Consider the following 25049-nt stretch of genomic DNA (forward strand, 5'->3'; position numbering starts at 1 on the left):
CTTCAAAGATTTGGGTTCACTTTGAATTATACAGTGGCATAAGAGCACAACAAAATCTTTTTTTTTTCAACTTTACATGCTGACATCCTCTTGATAAGAGTAGCAGTAGTAGCCTTAACAAAGTAAATACAAAATGCATGTTGTACTTGTTATATGAAATTAGGGCTTCTCAAAGACTTGGAGCAAACATGCAATATGGTCCTTATGCTAGGAGAATGACATTCAGAGGTTGATGTCTAGGCCTTGAGTATTTTTCTTCTGGGCGAGAGTGTTAGGAGCTTCCTGCTGGACCTGACGCTCCAATCTTTGCTCCAAATCTGCCCAGTGTTGTTCCTCCAGTTTTTGCTGCACACACACACACACACACACACACACACACACACACACACACACACACACACACACACACACACACACACACACACACACACACACACACACACACACACACACACACACACACACACACACACACACACACACACACGATTGGGATGAGAGCGTGATAAGCTGGTTATTGAACATCTTCTAGCAAATCCAAACACAGATTGGAATATTTATATTTTTGTTTATGCTTACCTTCCTGTGATTCCAGCTCTTGAGGGCATGAGTGGCAGATTGCTCACTAATCTTGGCTTTGGTTTTCTCGCGCTGCTTCAGCCTCTGGCGCTCCTGCTGCCTCTCCTCCAGCCTTCTCTGCAAAGCCACCACCCTCTCATCCTCAGCTACTCCCTGCTGCAGCTCCCGCCTTGCTCTCTTCTCCTCCTGCCTGCCTCACACCATATGCACATTAGGATACTGTACATCTCAGACATGCCTTCTGTGTGCAAGCCAGGCATGCGAGTGTCTTAGTTGCTCTGACCTGCGTGCAGCAGCCTGTCCCAGGGCTGTCCTGTGGAGGGCGATAGTGTCCAGCTGCTCCAGCAGAAGCTGCTCCCTGCTCTTCTTGTCCTCCAGAATGTGCCCCCTCCTGTCCTGATGCTCTCTCTGCTCTGCATCCCTCAGCATGGCCAGACGCTCCCGCAGCTCAGTCAGGGACATCTCCCCAAGCAGGTCATGTCCTGCTGTCTTTGACAGGGAGAGGTCAGAATACAGTATATTGTTCATCATAAAAGTCAACCTTCTCCTGACAGAACCCAGCAAAATGCCTTTATACTCTATTATGTTGGCAAGATCCATTCCCCTGCTCACCTCTGTTTCATCCACAAACTTGTGCCTGATGAGGGGGACAGACTCAATGGCCCGGATCTGACGGATAATCTCAAACTTCCTGCTCAGCTCTGCCTGTGCTTCCTCCAGGGCCTGACGAAGGAGTTCCCCACTCTGCTCCGACACTTCCTTTACTGGAATGCAAACGTACACAAAAGCACACAGAAATGAGACCCCAATTCGCCAAGCACTGTCTGCTGCACCACAACACCAAAGCAGGTGTAATTGAGAAAGGGTACATTTCTCATCCCAAGTTAAATAAAGGTAAAATAAAATAAATAAAAATGTGGGAACAGGGGGTGATGTAATGCTATAGTTTAGTCACCTATTTGCTGTTTGAACTCCTGCAACTTCACTTTAGCTGCTTTTGAGTTTTTGTGTCCATCTGCCACCTGTTGTACCAGGTCTCTCATCTCTTTCTCCTCCTGCAACCGCTTGTTTGCGTATCTTTGCATCAGCTTGGCAGTCTGCAAACAATCATAAACAGGACAGGCTCCATCAAAGATACACAGACAGGAACACTTAATATAGCCAATTACCCTTTCTCAACGATTCAATGATTCCAAAACTGGATAACACTATGAACACATTAATAATTAATTCTAATAACACACACCTCTTCCTTCTTTAGCAGTGCAGTCTTCTGGTTGCGCTCCATGATGCGGGTGCGGGCGAGAGCAGCCTCCTCGTAGCTGATGCGACCCTCCAGACGGCGACGCTCCACCTGGGCCAGCTGTTCCTGGAGATCACGCTCCCGCATCTCCTTCTGCCACTGCAGGAACGAGGAGGGCTCGCCCGCCCCCTCCACAAGTTGCTCCATCCTGTGTTACCGTAACACACCCAGCACACATGATTAAACCTCTCCACTCTAGCTGCCGTCATTAGTGTCCCACTAGCGCAGATAGTTTTCTATGTCAAATATGTCAACTATACAGTCGGCATAGTGATTAATTCCTGAAGTATAGTGGCACAACTGATATAGGAGGCACAGATGCAGGGATTATATTGTGTCGTACCTGCGTAATTCCTCCTCCACCTGACGGTTATACAGAGCCCCCTCCCGCAGGATGGCCGTGGTGTTGAGCCTGATGGGCAGGTTGTTAGGCTGGTGGAAATATACAAATACACATGGGTATACACACACACGCACATAGACAAGTGTGTCTGTCAGTTACTGTATATGCTTTCTGTATCATGTGAGAGCTACCTTATGGGTGGCTGGGGTTCCAGAGGTGTGGAGTGAATCAAACTTGAGCTGGGCGTCATGGCTTCGTACAATCTGGGACATGACTCTCTGTAAATCAGACAGTACAGTCTGATTTATGGATGGAAACAGGATACCCATATAGAAGAAAAAAAACCTTGAAGCAAGAAAATGTATTTTAAAATCTCTTACGTGGAAAATACACCTACCTTGGTGCGCTCAGACTTTTGTGGGTTTGCACACTTGAACTGTTGAGTGTTGGCCTTATACAGAACTTGCTGTGGGTGGAAAAGAAAACCGGGGTTTATTGCATGTATGAGTGCAGGAGAAAACTAGGTGTCAAAATAAGATACCAGACACAACATACCTCTGCCTTCTGACGGTTCCTCTGTTTGACCTCCTCCATGACCTGCTTCTCTTTTGGAACTCTGTAGGTGCTGGTTGGTACCTATGAAACAAAAAGCAACTGTCACTATGAAGGTTATAAAAATATAATAGCCTATCTACCTATATTGTGTCAATAAGGTTCTGACTTTGGACCTGAGAGTTCAATGTTTCCAAATAAAAAAAGCACTATTGTACAGCACACAAAAAAATACTGTAGTATACTATGGCATAAATACTATAGTTTTCACTGTAGTGTTTTGCAGGCTTTACTGTAGTATTCACTGTAGTGTTTTTGTGGTAGAGTGAATACTGTAGTATTTACTGTAGAATACTATAGTATTTACAGTTAACTATAGTATAAATACTGCAGTAAAAGAAAACTGTAGTGTACACTATAGTAATTAATGTAGACTTTTTGCAGATTGTAGTATACTGTAGTTTTTACTGTAGCGTTTTTGCAGACTTTAATAGACTGTAGTATTTACTGTAGTGTTTTTGCAGACATTACTGTAGTATTTACCATAGGGGTTTTGTTTTAATATCTTTAATATAGAAGTGGGGGCTTTTTCCTTGAGGAAACCTACTGGAGAAATACTAAAAGAGCAAATTTTCCAGAATCTGTAGGTAGGACTGGGATCTGAACAGATAGTTCAGCTCTTCTGGGGCAGCAGGTAGCCTAGTGGGTGGGCGTTGGGCCAGTAACTGAAAGGTTGCTCGATCGAATCCCTGAGCTGACACATTAAAAATCTGTCGTTCTGCCCCTGAACAAGGCAGTTAACCCACCGTTCCTAGGTCGTCATTGTAAATAAGAATTTGTTCTTAACTGACTTGCCTAGTTAAATAAATGTAAAATAAATTGTATTTTCTGTATTGAACACAATATATGGTCTATACTTGGCATGTAGGTTTCTCGCTTATGGGTGGCACAAATTGGGATATGGGGGAGGGGAATGGGCAGGGTATATGCACATTAAATACTGTAGTATTTACTACAGTACACCTGTTCTGCCAGTCACATTCTGTTAAAGGTCCCCAAAGCACACACATCCCTGGGTCGCTCAACTTTTCAGTTCGCTGCAGCTAGTGACCGGAACGAGCTGAAACAAACACTCAAACTGGACAGTTTTATCTCAATCTCATCATTCAAAGACTCAATCATGGACACTCTTACTGACAGTTGTGGCTGCTTTGCGTGATGTATTGTTGTCTCTACCTTCTTGACCCTTGTGCTGTTGTCTGTGCCAGGGGTGGAAATCCCGGGGGGGACGGGGGGGACACGACCCCCCCATCCTTGGAAAAATATGATTTCCCCCCCCCCAATATATCACTGAAACATAACTATGTAATTTAAATAATATTAATAATACGCAATGAAAGCAATTGTGCTGATTATAGACACTTAATAGCGCGTTTTTAAGTTTCAAAAGATTGTGACCCCCCCACCCTTTGCCTCACAATGTTTTGATCCACTGCCAGTTCCTTCGTTGGCAAGGTAACAGAGGGGTCGTATCTACTGTCTGAAAGGCACTCAATGAACGTAACTGAAGTGAGGTTAATCCAGTCAATCGCGCACACATACTAGCTGAATATGCAGAGCTAGCGCACAAATATTAACTATTAAGCTAGCTAGTACCTATTCCATTTATGTGGCCTCGTCAAAGATGGAATCTTTGCTATCGTCAATTTATTCCAAGATCAGCATGCAGATGATGTAAGTTAGTGCTTCAAAGTCCCTGCGATAAGGTTAGCGATAAACTGAAGTCCAAACTGAACAGAACTACACTCTCTTCTACCATTGTCTTAAATATATTTAATGGTCTCGTTGCAAAAGCTAAATTGTCGCAAGGGAACTTTAAAAAAAATAAAAATTTAATTTCACCTTTATTTAACCCGGGTAGCAAAGATTATAGCAAACACCACTGAAACGGAATTGGTGCTCGCTAGCTTTGCAAATTCAGCTATTGTTGGAAGCCAGCCAATATGAAACAAACTATTAAAATTACAAAAGGTTGCAGCATATGTTGTGTAAATGGTGAACTCATACAGCTGTCAACTCTTGTCATTTTAATCCGTTTCACATTTGCTAGCTACCTTTTAGATCGAAGCCCAAATAGAATGATAAAAGATAAGATGATAGAAGCCCATCTTCTACTGTAAATAACCTACACACTGTGTGTGTGTGTGTAGCCAGCCAGATAGAAAAATGGCAGAAAAATAAAAGACGGACATCAGAGTATTTTTCAGTACACCAAAACGCAAAGTAAGAACCCTAGTAGCCTAATATCTCAAAGACTAGTTGATAAAATGTTCATAAGAAAGAAATGAAATTCTAATGGAAATGTTTCACAATGATGTCATTAGGCAGAGCAGGCAACAGATGGCACACAGACAGCAGAGTTGGGGACAGATATGCAGGGACAGACTGGCAGAGACAGGGAGTCTCAGGTAAGTTTGTTGAGTCTTTGTTTGGCAACATTATGAAAGGTTCTCAATTTTTTTGACTTGTAAAATAGGAACATAATTGGAAAATGCCATGGATACCCCCACTCTCAACTTAAACTGGTGACTGAACTAAGATTTGTTAAAGGCAATGGTATTGCTGTTGTGATTAGTTGTGTAGTTTTGGGTACCGGTAGTTAGGAGGACGGCAAACACCTTATTTCTTTGGTTCCTCAATATACATTTACCATATTACAATGTAGGCTATGTGTTACAGCACTACTTTTGGTGTCCCCCTCAGGAATTGCTCTTGAGAAAATGTAATGTAATTGTCCCCTCCAAAGTTGATATCAGATTTTCGCCCCTGGTCTGTGCCAAAAAATGTTTCTACCATGTTTTGTGCTGCTACCATGTTGTGCTGCTGCCATGTTGTTTCTACCATGCTGTGTTGTCATGTGTTGCTGCCATGCTATGTTGTTGTCTTAGGTCTCTCTTTATGTAGTGTTGTGTTGTCTCTCTTGCCGTGATGTGTGTTTTGTCCTATATTTTAATACATTTTTAATCCTAGCCCCCCATCCCCACAGGAGGCCTTTTGCCTTTTGGTAGGCCGTCATTGTAAATAAAAATGTGTTCTTAACTGACTTGCCTAGTTAAATAAAGGTTAAATAAAAATATAAATAAATAGTTAAATAAAGTGTAGTGCTTTTGCAGACTGCAGTGTTTCTGTGGACATTACTGTAGTATTTACTACAGTTTATTTTTCTGGATAATACTGTAGTATTTACTATAGTGTTCTACAATATAGTACAGCATTCTATAGTAAGTACTACACATGATCGAGGTATACTAGTGTGTAGTATAGTATTCTACGTTATACATACATTTATAGTAAACATTTTACATTTTAGTCATTTAGCAGACGCTCTTATCCAGAGCGACTTACAGTAGTGAATGCATACATTTCATACATTTTTTTTTCTCTGTAAATACTGTAGTATTCTATAGTAAACTGTGGTATTTTTTCATGTGGGAGCCTATTGTAAAACTGAAACTTGAAACTGACCAGCTGGTGTTTCTCCTGCAGGGGGATGGGCTCAGGTGCAGGGAGAGGGCGAGCTTTGGGTTTGGTTAGTGAAAATTCGTGGGGCTCAGTGTTTTTCTTGGTGGCTTTTTTAAATTGACTCCCTCTAGACATTCTGGATGCAAGCTGAGCCATCAGAATCTCAATCTCAGGGCGCCACCTAGTGGGTGAAAACTGTAACTATTAGAAAAAGCAAAGAGCAAGACAGCAACAACACATCATAGAGACAACAACAAAACAATGCAGAATAAGTGGTGATTCAATGTATTTAGGTATAACATAAATGTCTTTACAGTGCCGTACCTTAGCAGCGGGGCAATCCAGTTCCTCTCTACATAGGCAGCATCATAGATCTGACTCCACTCCCCCTGGATCCAGGTACTGAGGTTTGTGATGTTGAAGAAGAAACTCAGGAACTGCCAAACCATGATTTATACTGTCATTCACAGTCCAAGTACGGTTTCATTACATTAAAGGTCCAATGCAGCCGTTTTTATCTCAATATCAAATCATTTCTGAGTAACAATTAAGTACCTTACTGTATTGTTTTAAATTAAAATGGTCAAAAAGAAACAAAAATAGCTTCTCAGCAATTTCTCAAGCCCAAATTTTGCTAGGCTTGTCAGGGAGTGGTGTGAGTAGGGTTGGGGAAATGGAAAACTAGCTGTTAATGGCAGAGAGGTTTGGAACTCTTTCTTATTGTTCTATTAGCTAATTTACTGCCTGGTGATGTCACCACGCAGGCCACAACTTTATCCCACCAAAACAGACTGATATTTCTGGCAGTGTTTTCAAACAGCTCTTACACTAAAAGGGTATTATCATAATTTTCACAATATTATTCCAACCTTATAGTGTGGAAATATATATAAAAATCACGTTTTTGACTGCACTGGGCCTTTAATAGGCTGACATTTTTTGACACTCAAACTTCATGACCCAAAAACTACCACACAGATAACCCCCTCTATATGAGGGTGAGTGACTGGATTGGCAGAGAAAGTTGTTTCTTTCATGAGCCATAACATTAAACCAAACTGTGAAATAATTGCATTGTTGTTGCATCCTAACTTCCTAAGTGCCATTAGATCACAGAAAATGTACGTTTCTCACTTTGTGCATTTTTTTTATGTCCAAAGAGTTGACAATCTTGCTGAAGCACTCCAGTCCAAGGTCATCAATGAGGAACATGCTGAAGTAACATATTACTGTGGAACACAAATATAGCAAACATAGAAGAGACAAATGGCCAGATCATGCTTTTGAAAGCAATGCCCCCCGCCCATTCCTCCAGCATTACAATTGAATCCCTATTCATTCATAAATTTAAAACAACAAAATCAACATTATGTAGAATTCTGAAGTTATTCAAAATAATATATGCTTGAAATGATGTGATGAACTTACTGGCTAACTGGTTACGATCAGCCTTCAGTAAGTATTTCCCACTCTGAGCATAAAAGACGTTGATGACAACATCCAATAACTTTTTTTGCTCAATGCATCCTGAAATGATATCCAGTATAAACTTCTTATCCAAGGCATCCAGGTTCTGGTGGTAAGAAAGACAAACTGTTATCTGAAATGTTTGTAATACCAAAGTGGTAGTACGGTATGGATATACAGTATATGGCTCTGGTCTGACCATTAATTGGATCAATGATCTCCTTTCCCTATCTTTAAAATCATGCTTTTGTTTCACCTGTCTTTGTGATTGTCTCCACCCCCCTCCAGGTGTCGTCCATCTTCCCCATTATCCCCTGTGTATTTATACCTGTGGTCTCTGTTTGTCTGTTGCCAGTTTGTTTTGTTTTGTCAAGCCTACCAGCGGTTTTCCCTCTGGTCATGTCTCGTGATTGTTCCTGTTCTCTAGTTTTCCCGGTTTTACCTTTTCTGCCTGCCCTGAGCCTGCCTGCTGTCCTGTACCTTTGCCCCACCTATCTGGATTATTAACCCCTGCCTTTCCTTGACCTGTCTTTTGCCTGCCCCTGTTGGATTATTAAACTGTTGTTAGTTTGACGTTGTCTGCATCTGGGTCTTACCTTGAAACGTGATAGTACGAACTGGCCATGACTGACCCAGCAGACCCGGGCCAGCTATGCAACGCCATCTCCTCCCAAGGAGCCACCATCGTTAGGCACAAGGAATTACTTTGTGGCCTTATGGAGGGGTCCAAACGTTGGCTGAACAACGCCTGGTCATGGCGGACATTTTTCTGGAGCAATTCCGCGGGTTGTCTGGGAGGCAGCCTACCACGGTCGTAACCACACAGCTGCCAGCAGTGCCATCTCATCGGTCACTCTGCCTTCTCGGGAGCCCCGCTTACCTCCCTTGGAACATTTCAATGGAGAGCCGAGCATCTGTCGGGCGTTTCTAGCTCAGTGTGCCCTCGTCTTCGAGCTTCAGCCCTCCTCCTTCCCCTCGGATTGCTCCAAGATGGCCTACCTCATCACGCTGATGTCCGGGAGGGCTCTCACCTGGGCTACTGATGTATGGGAACAACAGCCGACCGTATGTGTTAGTTTGGAGGGGTTCGTAGGAGAGGTGACGGTTTTTGATGCCCTGTTCTCTGGGAGAGAAGCTCGAGGAAGCTAATCCAGCTTCGGCAGAGCTCCCGCAGTGTGGCAGACAATGCAGTGGATTTCCGCATGTTGGCAGTGGAGAGAGTGCTTGGAACCAGGAAGCGCTGTTCGATATGTTCCTGCACGGCATCTCAGGAGGTCAAGGACGAGCTTGCCGCTCGGGAGTTACCTACGGATCTTGATTCCCTCATCGTGTTGACCATCCGCATCGATGAACAACGGAGGGGGAGGAAATTTGACTTCGCTCGCACGTCCAGGGATTCCACCTGCCCTCCGCGTCATCCCGGAAGTCTCCGACAGTCCCGTTGCTGAGAGAACCTGACGCTTCCTGACCTCCCCCGAGAGTCGCAGAAGATGGCCGAGTCAACTAGGCTGGGCTGTCGCTAGTGGAATGGCAACACAGGATCAACACAAAGAGTTGTCTGTATTGCGGGACTCTTGTGTCCTTTAGAAAGACCAGGCTCACCGGTAGGAGCGAGTACTCTGGTGGGCCATATGGAGAACTTTTCTGCTTCCCTTGCTCGCACCCCTTTTCATGCCATTCTGCTGTGGGGAAACCAGTCTAAATCTCTCCGGGTCCTCAGCCCCTCTCCATTCCCATGGATGTTAGAGCACTAGATGGCCTCTCTATAGGTCGGGTCACTCATACCACTCCCATCAACCTACGGGTGTCAGGGAATCACACCGAAACTATTCAATTTCTGCTCATCAATTCTCCTCAGATTCCCGTGGTTTTGGGATGCTCCGGCCACACAATCTCCTCATCAACTGGTCTATGGGTGCCATCATGGGCTGGGGTCCGTTCTGCTACGCCCATTGTCTGAAGTCAGCGCAACCTGCCCCAGGACGTCTTCCTGGGGGCACGGAAGTTGCCCTGGACCTCTCCGCCATCCCCGCGGAGTACCTTGCTGAACAGGGAGGTGTTCAGCAAGGCCCAGGCCACTTCGCTTCCGCCTCACCGACCCTATGACTGCGGGATTGACCTTGTCCCAGGGGCGGCGTGGTGCTAGGGAGGTCTGTCGGGACCGGAGACCAAGGCTATGGAGACCTACATTGGGGACTCCCTAGCTGCAGGATTTATCCGTTTCCCCTCCCGCCAACGCAGGGTTCTTCTTCGTGGAGAAAAAGGACAAGACCCTGTGCCTTGACTACCGGGGACTAAATGACATTATTGTTAAGAACCGTTACCCGTTACCACTCATTTCCTTGGCTATCGAGCCGCTCCAGGGGGCCACTGTGTTTTCCAAGCTGGATCTATGGAACGCCTACCACCTGGTGTGGATACGAGAGTGAGACGAGTGGAAGACCGCCTTCAACACGGCCAGCTGCCACTACGAGTATCTGGTCATGCCTTTTGGCCTCACCAATGCCCCTGCTGTGTTCCAGGCTCTGGTAAATTATGTTCTCCGTGACATGTTGAACCGGTTCGTCTACATTGATGACATCCTCGTCTTCTCCCGCTCCCCCCCAAGAACACGTGCTCCACGTCCGGCAGGTGCTTCAACGCCTTCTGGAGAATCAACTGTTTGTAAAGGCCGAGAATTGCGAGTTCCATCGCTCCACCATCCCCTTTCTGGGTTACATCATCTCTGCTGGGAGTGTCCAGATGGATCCGGGAAGGTGAGAGTGGTGGTGGATTGGCCTCAGCCTACGTCTAGGGTGCAGCTGCAACGTTTCCTGGGGTTTGCCAACTTTTATCGTCGCTTTAACCGGAGTTACAGCACCTTGGCTTCCCTCCTGTCTGCACTCACCGCGACCAAGGTTCCATTCACGTGGTCCTCTGCCGCTCAACGGGCGTACCGGGACCTCAAACACCCCTTCACCAGTGCTCCTATCTTGGTTCATCCTGACCCTTCCCGACAGTTTGTGGTGGAGGCGAATGCTTCGGATGTCGGAGTGGGGGCTGTCCTGTCCTAACGTTCTGCACTGGACCTTAAGCTGCATCCCTGCGCCTTCTTCTCTCAGCAGCATGGAGAGGAACTACGATGTGGGGAATTGGGAGTTTCTTGCAGTGACGATGGCGTTGGAGGAATGGAGGCACTGGCTGGAAGGGGCAGAACATCCGTCAATGTGTGGACCGACCACAAAAACCTGGAGTATCTCCCCATCGCCAAGCACCTCAACTCCAGGCAAGCGAGATGGGCTGCTTACCCGGTTCAACTTTTCCCTCTATCGGCCGGGGTCCAAGAACGTCAAGCCGGATGCCCTGTCTCGCCACTATAGCCCCACGGTTACCACCCCCGGAGCCCGAGACCATCCTTCCCACCTCGTGCCTGGTGACGGCACTCAGCTGGGGTATAGCGAAACAGGTCCGGGAGGCGCAGCAGTCCCAGTCAAACCCAGATAACCAGATGTTTGTGCCTGACGATGTCCGCTCCGCAGTCCTGGAGTGGGCCCATTCCTCCAGGCTTGCCTGCCACCCGGGCTCCTGTCGCTCCCTGGCCTTTGTGCGACAACGCTTTTGGTGGCCTACTATGGTTCCGGGTGTCGCCGCGTTTGTCTCTGCCTGCACGGTCTGTGCTCAGAACAAGACTCCTAGGCAAGCTCCGGCTGGTCTTATCCAACCACTGCCTGTCCCTCACCGTTCCTGGTCCCACATATCCCTGAATTTTGTCACAGGTCTCCCCTGTCTGAAGGCAACACTGCCATACTCACTGTGGTCGACCGGTTTTCCAAAGCCGCCCACTTCCTTCCTCTCCCCAAACTACCCTCAGCCCAGGAGATGGCCCAGCTCATGGTGCAGCACGTCTTCCGGATCCATGGTCTGCCCGTGGACATGGTCTCCGATTGGGGGCCTCAGTTCTCGTTCTGGAAGGCGTTCCGCACCCTCATTGGGTCGTCGGCCAGCCTGTCCTCTGGGTTTCAGTCCAACGGCCAGTCGGAGCGAGCCAACCAAGACCTTGAGACTACTCTGCGCTGCCTGGTCACCACCCCACCACCTGGAGCCAGCAGCTTGTGTGGGTGGAATACGCCGCAACACCCTTCCCTGCTCTGCCACGGCCTATCGCCATTTGAGTGTTCCCTGGGGTATAAGCCCCAGCTCTTCACCGAGCAGGAAGAAGAGATCAGCATACCTTCTGCCCAGATGTTTGTCCGCTGCTGTTGTCCTACCTGGAGGAGAGCCCGGTCGGCCCTCCTCAAGACCACCTCCAGGTATTGACGACAAGTGGATCACCATCGGACCTCGGCTTCCCGGTATCATCTCGGGCAGATGGTATGGTTATCCACCCAGGATCAGAACCTCCGGGTGGAATCACGCACCCCCCGGCCCATTTTCCATCTCTAAAATGATTAGCCCCTCTGCTGTTCGTCTTCTGTTGCCCTGTACCCTTTGCATACACCCAACCTTTCATGTGTCCAGAGTTAAACCCATGTCTCACAGCCCTTTGTCTCCTGTTTCCAGGCCCACCCCTCTCCCTTGTCTCATCGACGGCCAACTGGCATACACAGTGAGGCGTCTCCAGAAGGTTCGACCTCGGGGCAGGGATTTCCAGTACCTGGTTGACTGGTAGAGTTATGGCCCGGAGGAGAGGTGCTGGGCCCCCGCCAGGTACATCCTGGAACCAGGCCTCATCGCAGATTTCCAACGCCGACTTCCGGGTCAACCAGGTATGCCCCCAGGTAGGAGAGGGGGGGTTACTGTCACACCCTGATCTGTTTCACCTGTCTTTGGTATTGTCTCCACCCCCCTCCAGGTGTCGCCCATCTTCCCCCTTAACCCCTGTGTATTTATACCTGTGTTCTGTCTGTTGCCAGTTCGTTTTGTTTCGTCAAGCCTACCAGCGGTTTTCTCTCTGTTCCTGTGTCATGATTGTTCCTGTTTGACCTTTTCTGCCTGCCGTCCTGTACCTTAGCCCCACGTAACTGGATTACTGACTCCTGCCTGCCGTCCAGTACCTTTGCCCCACCTATCTGGATTATTGTCCTTGACCTGACTTTTGCCTGTCCCTGTTGGCTTATTAAACTGTTAACTTGACATTGTCTGCATCTGGGTCTTACCTTGAAACGTGATAACTTTATGCCTTATAATAGGGCATGAAATTAATTAATCCATCACATCCATACATACACACTACTCCATTTAGGTACAGTTACCTCGATGGCCTTTGAAGCATCCTCTGTAAATTCCTCCACACACTGTTTCTCTGCATTGAACTTGTCCAGGAGCAGAGTGGCTTCCTTGATAAGTGTTGCATAGCCTTGTGCCATCTTCTGCTACACCTGACCATAAGCAAAGTAGGGACAGAGTGACATTGGGGAAATTAAAATCGTCTCAATGAATGTGGTGGGTAGCTGGATTGAGGTAGCTACCTGACCACAATGACAGACGACAGACACATAGATGATAATCTACTGGTTATTAATAAACGTATCAGTGATGATGGAGGCATTTTCTGACACGCAAAATGTGTCCGTGCTTGGACCCTTACCATGGATGTTGCAAAGCTATGTTGAAAGAACTCAACGCATTCCTTGCAGGACTAAAATGTTGCCGAATAGTTGTTGCCGAATAGTAATCAGTTCCGATGTTTGGTCGTTGCCAAGTAACACAAAACAGCGGTCAACATGATTATTTTCACATTGTGACAAACATCATTATGACATCAATTAAAGGTTCATTTTTGTGATGTGTTCCAACTACTTAATAAAAATAATGTACCAAGATTTTAGAAAAAATATATATTTTCGCTTGACAGAATCAACAATGATGACGTACACCATAGTGACGTAGTGCAAGCCAAAATGCCGCGTTCACGGCAAGTCGGCCCCTCCAAGTAAAAAGTTGCTTCGTTTCTTTGGTAGATTGGTTGATTCTGATAGCTTCCAAGTAACTTGGACATCTATGTGGGGTTATCACTGCCAGTTCGAAACTACAATGCTTAAATAGAAATGTGAAAATAAATGCATTTATATTTTCATATCAGTGCCCATTATTCATGCCACAATAAAATTGCTATGTTAAAATGAATCGAACATGGCTAATTGGAAATGGAAATTCTAAATGTAAATGGTTAACAGAAAATGGTATTTACAATGTCAAGTCTAAAATATATGTACAGAGAGCCCGACATGGTTAGAATGTACTACTACATGGGGGTGTGGCGTTACTCTCCTGGTTCGTGCTTCCAAGAAGCAATTTGCATACACTTTGTAAATGTAAATACAAAAAATAAAAAGCATAATTACATTTACGATTTTCTGTTTACCATTTGTCTTTTTCTGTTTACCATTTTCAATTAACCATTTCTAGTTTCATTTTAATTTAGCAATTGAATTGTGGCATTAATCATGCACACTGATTAATAAAACGCATTTATAATTTTTACAATCCTATTTATTATGTAACCATTGCATTTTCGAACAGGCACTGATCTCCCTCCATAGACCACATCTTTCTACAATGAGTTTCGGAGTCGGACATTTCTGAGTTCCCAGTGGTCGTGAACGCAACATTTCCCTGGGAAGGTGGGTGGCGATGTTGTCAACGTGACTGTCATCAAGCAGAGGGAGAGAACAGCTATGGAAGCCATCCGTGGATGAGTGCTTTATCCCGTTGGACTTGAAAAGTGGCAGTGAGGCACTAGCCAACCGTAGATTTTGTAGACATAGAAACACAACGTAAATGTTCAGGAAATTAGTTAGACACTTGAACTCTTTAAATTACAATTTCGGATATCATATTGGATTCAACATTTCCCACGTAGCTAGCTTGCAAGTCTCAGTAGTCTGTCTCGCACAGGTAGAATAACGTTAACGGTCGGTGACAAAGGAGGGGTAAGGTGGCGAGGTAACGATGAATCGGTTTCGAAAGTGGCTCTACAAGCCTAAGGTAAGTTAGTGATTTTATTCTCCTGCTACTGCCAGTAATCGATGTTATTAGCATATATATTGTAGAAAATAGCTAGCTATAGCTTGCTTTTTTCCCACAGTACAATAATGATGTTGATGCAATGCATGTTTCTTGTCTTTGGCTAGCTGTATGTAGCTAGCTATCCCACATGCTAGTGCTGTCTCTGCTAGTGTTATCTTATCGTCTATGAAGTTGTTTCTTTCAGTCTGGCATTTAGATAACTGAAGCTGTGCATTACGAATGGCTGCTTCTCAAAGCAAATTGTCATCAACTGCATTGTCGAGATTGCTCAATACAGAAATAATAACTTTCATTGCAATCTCGAACTGTACCCTACAGCTTTTGTTAACTAACTAGATATAACAAACGGTCATATGACTCGGACTAAGAATTAATTTCATTGTTGTTGTAGTTTAAAAAAAAAAAAATCTGATACAGTAGCAATTCAGCCGCCTGAGAGAATGCATCTGACAAAATAAATAAATCAGGCTAGATACCAATTCTTGATATAGGGTAAATCTATTTGCATTCAATCACTTTTTGACAGCACCCCCTTTGAGTTCAATGAAACATTCCATGCACGTTTGCTTAGAAAGTGACATTTTGGACCTGAATGCCAAAACATTCAAGAGATAAAGATGTTCAAAGTTGACCTATTTTGCATACCCCACCATACCTAGTCTGATTAATTAGGCTGTAATGCACAATTTTGAAACGAAGCACTGCAAAAACTTGAAAAGTTTCCTCACAAGCCATAATGTTGAATAAAGTTACATAGAGTAAGTTTATATCGGTTGTCTGTGTGGTTGGTCCTTCAGTGGATCGACATTTGAGACAGAATATCCACAGGAATGTATTGTTTACCTGACTTTTTAGAGAGCCTGTAAGTATAAGGTTTGGCTTGCCACCTAGGTAAATGTAGTTTTATATTGGGTATTCAGTTCTTTCATCAATAGCTATTGAACTAAGCATGCCATGCCAGTGGAAATGGTATAATCTGAATCAGCGGAGGATGGAGAACAATCCACACCTTTATTTATTTTATTGTCATTTTTAAAATATTTAATTTGAATAAAAACAATTATTCAAATCACACAAAAAAGGTGGCGATTTATACTCCATCCTCTGATTCAGAATATACTATACTATGTTCATTATCATGGCATGATTGGTTCAATAGTTATTGACAAGAGCACTAACTCTACTTTGGTGCCAAACCTACCAGCTCTCTAAAAAGGCTGGTAAACAATACTTTCCTGTGGCTATTTTGTCTCAAAAGGACAAACACTACAGGTAGAGTAAGTTTAAAACCTGTTGTGGATAGGGGGCAGTATTTTCACGGCCGGATAATCTGGTTACTACTCTTGCCCAGAAACTAGAATATGCATATTATTGGTAGATTTGGATAGAAAACACTCCGAAGTTTCTAAAACTGTTTGAATGGTGTCTGTGAGTATAACAGAACTCATATGGCAGGCAAAAACCTGAAAAAATTCCAAGCAGGAAGTAGCCTGTCTGAGAATTTGTAGTTCTTCTTTTGATTCTCTATCGAAACTCCAGTATCTGTGGGGTTACGTAGCACTTTCTAAGGCTTCCATTGGCTCTCTAAAGCCTTCAGAAAGTGGATTGAGGCGTCTCTGGGCAGAGTATAGTAGCTCAGTTTCTCAGTGGTCTGCCTGGTGACAAAGAGATTGGATATGCGCGTTCACGCGACCACACATTTTTTTATTTTCCTCTTTGAATGAATACACTATTGTCCGGTTGGAATATTATTGTTATTTTACTAGAAAAATACCATAAAAATAGATTTTAAACAGCGTTTGACATGCTTCTAAGTACGGTAATGGAACATTTAGAATTTTTTTGTCTCGAAATGCGCTCGCGCGTTACACTTTGGATAGTGACCTGAACGCACGAACAAAACGGAGGTATTTGGACATAACTATGGATTATTTGGAACAAAAACAACATTTCTTGTGGAAGTAGCAGTCCTGGGAGTGCATTCTGACGAAGATCAGCAAAGGTAATACCATTTTTCTAATACTAATTCTGAGTTTAGTGTGCCCCAAAGTTGGCGGGTGTCAAAATAGCTAGCCGTGATGGCTGAGCTATGTACTCAGAATATTGCAAAATGTGCTTTCGCCGAAAAGCTATTTTAAAATCTGACATAGCGATTGCATAAAGGAGTTCTGTATCTATAATTCTTAAAATAATTTATGTATTTTGTCAACGTTTATGATGAGTAATTTAGTAAATTCACCGGAAATTTTCGGTGGGAATACATTTTCTGAACATCACACGCCAATGTAAAAAGCTTTTTTTTTATATAAATATGAACTTGATTGAACAAAACATGCATGTATTGTATAACATAATGTCCTAGGAGTGTCATCTGATGAAGATAATCAAAGGCTAGTGCTTCATTTAGCTGCGTTTTGGGTTTTTGTGATATATGCTTGCTTGGAAAATGGCTGTGTGATTATTTTTGGCTATGTACTCTCCTAACATAATCTAATGTTTTGCTTTCGCTGTAAAGCCTTTTTGAAATCGGACAATGTGGTTAGATTAACGAGAGTCTTATCTTTAAAATGGTGTAAAATAGTCATATGTTTGAAAAATTGAAATTGTTGCATTTTTGAGGTTTTTGTATTTCGCGCCACGCACTTCCATTGGATATTGGCGAGGCGTTCCGCTAGCGGAACGTCTGTCCTCAACAGGTTTTAAATGTTTCAGGCTGTATATAGCAATTACTTGTGTATTACAGCCTGATTAATCAGATTACACCATACCATGAGACATCCATGTCTTCATCACTGGAAAAGATAAATGGTTGAGAATGATAATTTTATAATTTAAAAATTATAATTTTACCTTAAACGTCAATTCTAAAAGCGTGTAAATTCGCATATGTTGTAGCTCAGACCTTATTTTAGATCTTAGGTTTTTGTGTTGTGCCCGCCATCAGTTGAGACACAACATGCTCTTGAATACAGGGTGGGTGTCATGTTTTGGCTAATAAATGTAATAAAAGGGGAATAAAATTGACGCTTCAACTTTCAAATGGTACTACAAAGATGGTTGGAGGTCCACACATCAGAGAATGTTAACTTGAATGGGAATAGCTGTTGTTTTTAAATTGTATTGTCAATCCTCCATAGGAAACCTATTGAAATCATAGAAATATAGATAATAGAATAGACATGAAAATTTAGGTTGACATTCGACGGTGGGTAGTACCGGCAGCCATCTTTGTGGTAATAATTAGAAGTTAAAATTTCAATTCAATTTAAATGTCAATGGAGTACCACTATAGCCTAGTGGTTAGAGTGTTGGACTAGTAACCGGAAGTTTGCAAGATCGAATCCCTGAGCTGACAAGGTAAAAATCTGTCGTTCTGCCCCTGAACAAGCCAGTTAACCTGTTAGGGCTAGGGGGCAGTATTGACACGGCCGGATAAAAAACGTACCCGATTTAATCTGGTTACTACTCCTGCCCAGTAACTAGAATATGCATATAATTATTGGCTTTGGATAGAAAACACCCTAAAGTTTCTAAAACTGTTTGAATGGTGTCTGTGAGTATAACAGAACTCAAATGGCAGGCCAAAACCTGAGAAGATTCCATGCAGGAAGTGGCCTGTCTGACAAGTTGTGTTTCATCTTGGCTCTTTTTATTGAAGACTGAGGATCTTTGCTCTAACGTGACACTTCCTACGGCTCCCATAGGCTCTCAGAGCCCGGGAAAAAGCTGAACGATATCGAGGTGCAGCCTCTGGCTGAAACACATTATCGCTTTTGGCAAGTGGCCGATCAGAGTACTATGGGCATAGGCGCGTGCACGAGTCGACCCGCATTTCTTTATTTTCCTCTGTTTACCTAAATGCAGATTCCCGGTCGGAATATTATCGCTTTTTTACGAGAAAAATGGCATAAAAATTGATTTTAAACAGCGGTTGACATGCTTCGAAGTACGGTAATGGAATATTTAGAATTTTTTTGTCACGAATTGCGCCATGCTCGTTACCCTTATTTACCCTTTCGGATAGTGTCTTGAACGCACGAACAAAACGCCGCTGTTTGGATATAACTATGGATTATTTTGAACCAAACCAACATTTGTTATTGAAGTAGAAGTCCTGGGAGTGCATTCTGACGAAGACAGCAAAGGTAATAACATTTTTCTTATAGTAAATCTGACTTTGGTGAGTGCTAAACTTGCTGGGTGTCTAAATAGCCCGGCATCACAGGGCTAGCTATCTACTGAGAATATTGCAAAATGTGCTTTCACCGAAAAGCTATTTTAAAATCGGACATATCGAGTGCATAGAGGAGTTCTGTATCTATAATTCTTAAAATAATTGTTATGCTTTTTGTGAACGTTTATCGTGAGTAATTTAGTAAATTCACCGGCAGTGTTCGGTGGGAATGCTAGTCACATGCTAATGTAAAAAGCTGTTTTTTTATATAAATATGAACTTGATTGAACAAAACATGCATGTATTGTATAACATAATGTCCTAGGGTTGTCATCTGATGAAGATCATCAAAGGTTAGTGCTGCATTTAGTTGTGGTTTGGGTTTATGTGACATTATATGCTAGCTTGAAAAACGGGTGTCTGATTATTTCTGGCTGGGTACTCTGCTGACATAATCTAATGTTTTGCTTTCGTTGTAAAGCCTTTATGAAATCGGACAGTGTGGTTAGATTAACGAGAGTCTTGTCTTTAAAATGGTGTAAAATAGTCATATGTTTGAAAAATTTAAGTTTTTGCATTTTTGAGGTTTTTGAATAACGCGCCACGGGATTACACTGGCTGTTACGTAGGTGGGACGATTTCGTCCCACATATCCTAGAGAGGTTAACCCACTGTTCCCCGGTAGGCTCTCATTGTAAATAAGATTTTGTTATTAACTGACTTGCCTAGTTAAATAAAAAAAAAAAAAATTCTAAGAACTACCTCTAACATGCACCGTGCAAGAGGGGCAATCTGGTGAGATGTCTCAGAGAACCAGGGTTACATATCGTAACCCAAAGTTATCTTTCAGTCGACTCGGTTCGACATCTCACTATGGGACACTTGGAAAACGCCCCGATTTTTTTCAATCTGTTGTGGTACATGGTAATGTTCCTGATCCATCATACTCAATCCCTGACAACTGTACGCCTTTGCGATAGCCTCCACTACCCAATGGGAGAGGCGTTGTTTGGACAAAGCCCTACCCCGAGCAGGGTTGATAAAGCAAGCAAACAAACAGTTGGTCACAACTCTGGAATGGCCAGGTCCTGTCCATGTAAACTCAGCAAAAAAAGAAATGCCCCTTTTTCAGGACCCTGTCTTTCAAAGATTATTCATAAAAATCAAAATAACTTCACATATCTTCATTGTAAAGGGTTTAAACACTGTTTCCCATGCATGTTCAATGAACCATGAACAATTGATGAACATGCACCAGTGGAACAGTTGTTAAGACACTAACAGCTTTCAGACGGTAGGCAATTACGGTCACAGTTATGAAAACTTAGGACACTAAAGAGTCCTTTCTACTGACTCAAAAAACACTAAAAGAAAGATGCCCAGGGTCCCTGCTCATCTGCATGAACGTGCCTTAGGCATGCTGCAAGGAGGCATGAGGACTGCAGATGTGGCCAGGGCAATAAATTGCAATGTCCATACTGTGAGACGCCTAAGACAGCGCTACAAGGAGACAGGACGGACAGCTGATTGTCCTCACATTGGCAGACACACTACAGGATTGGTACATCCGAACATCACACCTGCGGGACAGGTACAGGATGGCAACAACAACTGCCCAAGTTACACCAGGAACGTACAATTCCTCCATCAGTGCTCAGACTGTCCGCAATAGGCAGAGAGGCTGGACTGAGGGCTTGTAGGCCTGTTGTAAGGCAGGTCCTCACCAGACATCACCGGCAACATTGTCGCCTATGGGCACAAACCCACCGTCGCTGGACCAGACAGGACTGGCAAAAAGTGGTCTTCACTGACGAGTCGCAGTTTTGTCTCACCAGGGGTGATGGTCGGATATGCGTTTATCGTCGAAGGAATGAGCGTTAGACCGAGGCCTGTACTCTGGAGCGGGATCGATTTGGATGTGGAGGGTCCGTCATGGTCTGGGGCGGTGTGTCACAGCATCATCGGACTGAGCTTGTTGTCATTGCAGGCAATCTCAACGCTGTGTGTTACAGGGAAGACATCCTCCCTCATGTAGTACCCTTCCTGCAGGCTCATCCTGACATGACCCTTCAGCATGACAATGCCACCAGCCATACTGCTCGTTCTGTGCGTGATTTCCTGCAAGACAGGAATGTCGGTGTTCTGCCATGGCCAGCGAAGAGCCCGGATCTCAATCCCATTGAGCACATCTGGGACCTGTTGGATCGGAGGGTGAGTGCTAGGGCCATTCCCCCCAGAAATGTCCGGGAACTTGCAGGTGCCTTGGTGGAAGAGTGGGGTAACATCTAACAGCAAGCAAGAACTGGAAAATCTGGTGTAGTCCATGAGGAGGAGATGCACTGCAGTACTTTTTTTTTTACCCCTTTTTTCTCCCCAATTTCATTGTATCCAATTGGTAGTAGTTACAGTCTTGTCTCATCGCTGCAACTCCCGTACGGACTCAGGAGAGGCAAAGGTCGAGAGTCATGCGTCCTCCGAAACCCAACCTAGCCGCACTGTTTCTTGACACAACGCACATCCAACCCAGAAGCCAGCCGCACCAATGTGTCGGAGGAAACACCATACACCTGGCGACCTGGTCAGCGTGCACAGCGCCCAGCCCGCCACAGGAGTCGCTAGTGCACGATGAGACAAGGATATTCCTGCTGGCCAAACCCTCCCTATCCCGGAAGACGCTGGGCCAATTGTGCGTCGCCCCATGAACCTCCCGGTTGCGGCCGGCTACAACAGAGCCTGGGCTCGAACCCAGAATCTCTGGTGGCACAGCTAGCACTGCGATGCAGTGCCTTAGACCACAGCGCCACCCGGGAGGCCCGCACTGCAGTACTTAATGCAGCTGGTGGCCACACCAGATACTGATTGTTACTTTTGATTTTGACCCCCCATTTATTCAGGGACACATTATTCAATTTCTGTTAGTCACATGTCTGTGGAACTTGTTCAGTTTATGTCTCAGTTGTTGAATCTTGATATGTTCATACAAATATTTACACATGTTAAGTTTGCTGAAAATAAACACAGTTGACATTGAGAGGACATTTACTTTTTTTGCTTGACTACTGTAAGTCATGGGAATGATCTTAGCAATGAACGTGGCTTTAGGACGTATCATAACCTTGGAGTAGTCAGGGGCAAACTGTTTGCATGAAGGATGAACCGAGAGCGCATGAAGGACACTAACGAGCTTGGCTGTAGCCAAGGTGAGCAATGGGGCCGCCTTATAAGACAGTCTTAAGATCCACTGTCTCTAGGGGTTCAAAGTGATCGCCTGTAAGTGCATCCAGAACCAGTCCCAAGTCCCATGATGGGGCAAGTGGCTTAGAGATGGCACACTCCCTTCATAAAATGACAAACCAGGGGTTGAGCCTCAATTGTCGTCTCACCTAGTAGGAAATGGCAGGCTGAGATCGGCGCCAAGTAGATCTTAACGGTGGAAAAGGCCTTGCCCTTTGTCGAGCAATTCCCGTAGGAAGGCAAGAACGGCAGGGATGGAACCCTGAAAAGAGACCAACTCGCGTCTCTCAAACCACCTCTCGAATGCCCACTACTTCAGGTCGGAAAGACCTCTTGTAGAAGGGGCTCTGGCACTCTAAATTGTGGCAACCACGTTCGGAGGCAAGCCCACCGAGTCCAAGTTGAATCTCTCACGGGCCAGGCCCAGAGATCCATCAGCTCGGGATGAGGGGGGAATATTTCGCCCTGTGCTTGGGATAGCAGATCTCTACACTGTGGCAGGCACCATGGTTGCACGTACAGGAGAGGTACAATCTCCGCCAGCCATGGCTTCCCGGGCCAATACAGGGCTATCAGGATGAGGAATAGACCATTCGTTCTCACTCTGTCCAGAGTAGGGGGGATCTGGCCCACCTGGAGGGAAGGCGGACAGAAGCATGTCAGGCCACTTGTAGACCAGCGCGTCTACGCCTAGAGAAGCATTGTGATCTTTCATCGCGAAGAACAAGCGACAGTGCTCGTTGTCCAGCGATGCATACAAATCGACGGCAGCCCTGCTGTAATGCCCCCACACCTCCTCGGCGACTCGGAATGAAGTCGCCACTCTCCTGGTAGGTGGTTCCCTCACGACAGTAAATCCACACCTGAGTTTAGTCTGCCTGGCACATGGTTTGCTGTGAGAGAGAACAGATGTTCCCTGCTCCATAGCAAGATCTCTCTCGCCAGAGAGTGAAATTGACGGGAGTGTGTTCGTCCTTGGCGGTTGATATATGCCACTGTAGACGTTTTGTCCAACCTGACCAGGACATGTTGGCCCTGTAGGAATGGACGGAAGTGCCTGAGGGCTAGTAACACAGTGTGGAACTCAAGAACGTTGATATGGGCTGTATTCATAGTCTGACCATACGCAGTTCACCGTATGCCCTTCGTGGACTGCCCTCCACCCATGTAGTGATGCGTCCGTTGTCACTACTTTGCGCATGAAGATTCCCAGTAAGGCAGCCCCGCATCAAAGTGTCTATCAGCTTTGAAGTGCTGATAGACACTTTGCAGAGAGAAGCGCGCACCTGTGCCGGTGGCGAGACGGGTCCAAGCGGAAGTCTCTCATGAGGAGGAGACCAAGTGGAACTCGAATCAAATCAAACTTTATCACATGCGCTGAATACAACATGTGTAGACCTTACCGTGAAGTGGTTACTTACAAGCCCTTAACCTGTTATGGATAGGGGGCAGTATTTTCACAGCCGGATAAAAAACGTACCCGATTTTAATCTGATTATTACTCCTGCCCAGAAACTAGAATATGCATATAATTATTAGCTTTGGATAGAAAACACTCCAAAGTTTCTAAAACTGTTTGAATGGTGTCTGTGAGTATAACAGAACTCATTTGGCAGGCCAAAACCTGAGAAGATTCTGTACAGGAAGTACCCTGTCTGACCATTTCTTGGCCTTCTTTGCCATCTCTATCCATTACAAAGGATCTCTGCTGTTACGTGACACTTCCTACGGCTCACATGGTCTCTCAGAAGGCGGCAAAAAGCTGAATCGTGGCTTTGCAGGCTCTGGTTGAAACAAAGTAGCGCGTTTGGGTAGTGGCTGGTTACAGTACTGTGAGACTCAGGCGCGTGCCCGCGTCGACAGAATGCTTTGTTTTCTTTCCTCTGTTTACCTAAATGCAGATTCCCGGTCGGAATATTATCGCTTTTTTACGAGAAAAATGGCATAAAAATTGATTTTAAACAGCGGTTGACATGCTTCAAAGTACGGTAATGGAATATTTAGAAATCTTTTGTCACGAATTGCACCATGCTCGTAACCCTTATTTACACTTCGGATAGTGTCTAGAACGCACGAACAAAACGCCGCTATTTGGATATAACGATGGATTATTTTGGACCAAACCAACATTTGTTATTGAAGTAGCAGTCCTGGGAGTGCATTCTGACGAAGACAACAAAGGTAATCAAACTTTTGTCATAGTAAATCTGATTTTGGTCAGGGCTAAACTTGGTCGGTGTCTAAATAGCTAGCCGTGATGGCTGGGCTATCTACTGAGAATATTGCAAAATGTGCTTTCACCGAAAAGCTATTTTAAAATCGGACATATCGAGTGCATAGAGGAGTTCTGGATCTATAATTCTTAAAATAATCGTTATGTTTTTTGTGAACGTTTATCGTGAGTAATTTAGTAAATTCACCGGATGTTTGTATGCTAGTTCTGAACGTCACATGCTAATGTAAAAAAGCTGGTTTTTGATATAAATATGAACTTGATTGAACAAAACATGCATGCATTGTATAACATAATGTCCTAGGGTTGTCATCTGATGAAGATCATCAAAGGTTAGTGCTGCATTTAGCTGTGGTTTTGTTTTTTGTGACATTATATGCTAGCTTGAAAAATGGGTGTCTGATTATTTCTGGCTGGGTACTCTGCTGACATAATGTAATGTTTTGCTTTCGCTGTAAAGCCTTTTTGAAATCGGTCAGTGTGGTTAGATTAACGAGAGTCTTGTCTTTAAAATGCTGTAAAATAGTCATATGTTTGAAAAATGGAAGTTTTCGGATTTTAGAGGAGTTTGTATTTCGCGCCACGCCCATCATTGGATATTGGAGCAGGTGTTCCGCTAGCGGAACGTCTAGAT

At 44.5% G+C, this 25049-nt stretch overlaps 2 protein-coding genes and 1 non-coding gene across 5 annotated transcripts in view; 1 reads left to right on the forward strand and 2 right to left on the reverse strand.

Annotated features, from left to right (window-relative positions):
• Nucleotides 1–9: 9 nt before the first annotated feature.
• Nucleotides 10–13606, reverse strand: cfap99 (cilia and flagella associated protein 99). The gene is made up of 16 exons (XM_014210765.2): nucleotides 13333–13606; nucleotides 12998–13123; nucleotides 7728–7872; nucleotides 7434–7528; nucleotides 6624–6736; nucleotides 6303–6480; nucleotides 2781–2861; nucleotides 2623–2691; nucleotides 2417–2503; nucleotides 2226–2314; nucleotides 1826–2030; nucleotides 1535–1676; nucleotides 1192–1343; nucleotides 863–1068; nucleotides 580–769; nucleotides 10–345 (listed from the first exon to the last, which is right to left on the reverse strand). Exons 2-16 carry the CDS (start codon nucleotides 13109–13111, stop codon nucleotides 223–225), a joined length of 1989 nt encoding a protein of 662 aa, XP_014066240.2. The 5' UTR covers nucleotides 13112–13123; nucleotides 13333–13606; the 3' UTR covers nucleotides 10–222.
• Nucleotides 3358–3412, reverse strand: LOC123724158 (U7 small nuclear RNA). The gene has a single exon (XR_006756838.1). It is a non-coding gene; the product is annotated as a U7 small nuclear RNA (small nuclear RNA).
• Nucleotides 13607–14361: 755 nt separating the features above from the next.
• LOC106610988 (lateral signaling target protein 2 homolog) overlaps nucleotides 14362–25049 on the forward strand; it is a 59772-nt gene continuing 49084 nt past the window's right edge. For 2 of the 3 annotated variants that reach the window (XM_014210762.2, XM_045723504.1), the window contains exon 1: nucleotides 14363–14732. In XM_014210762.2, coding sequence (XP_014066237.1) covers nucleotides 14697–14732 — 36 coding nt within the window. In that variant the 5' untranslated portion in view covers nucleotides 14363–14696. Of the gene's footprint in view, nucleotides 14733–25049 lie in introns of all 3 variants that reach the window. The other variant, XM_045723503.1, reaches the window with a different exon arrangement.

The sequence above is a fragment of the Salmo salar genome, chromosome ssa09 (assembly GCF_905237065.1).
Source record: "Salmo salar chromosome ssa09, Ssal_v3.1, whole genome shotgun sequence".
NCBI classification, from domain to species: Eukaryota; Metazoa; Chordata; class Actinopteri; order Salmoniformes; family Salmonidae; genus Salmo; species Salmo salar.

Bases quoted from the DNA above. Each gene is read 5' to 3' on its own strand.
- cfap99 (XM_014210765.2), bottom strand. From the start codon at position 13,111: ATGGCACAAGGCTATGCAACACTTATCAAGGAAGCCACTCTGCTCCTG. The intron at 2,031-2,225 runs GTACGACACAAT...ACGGTAACACAG, and splicing joins GTGGAGGAGGAATTACGCAG to GATGGAGCAACTTGTGGAGG. The intron at 770-862 runs GTCAGAGCAACT...GGTGTGAGGCAG, and splicing joins GGACAGGCTGCTGCACGCAG to GCAGGAGGAGAAGAGAGCAA.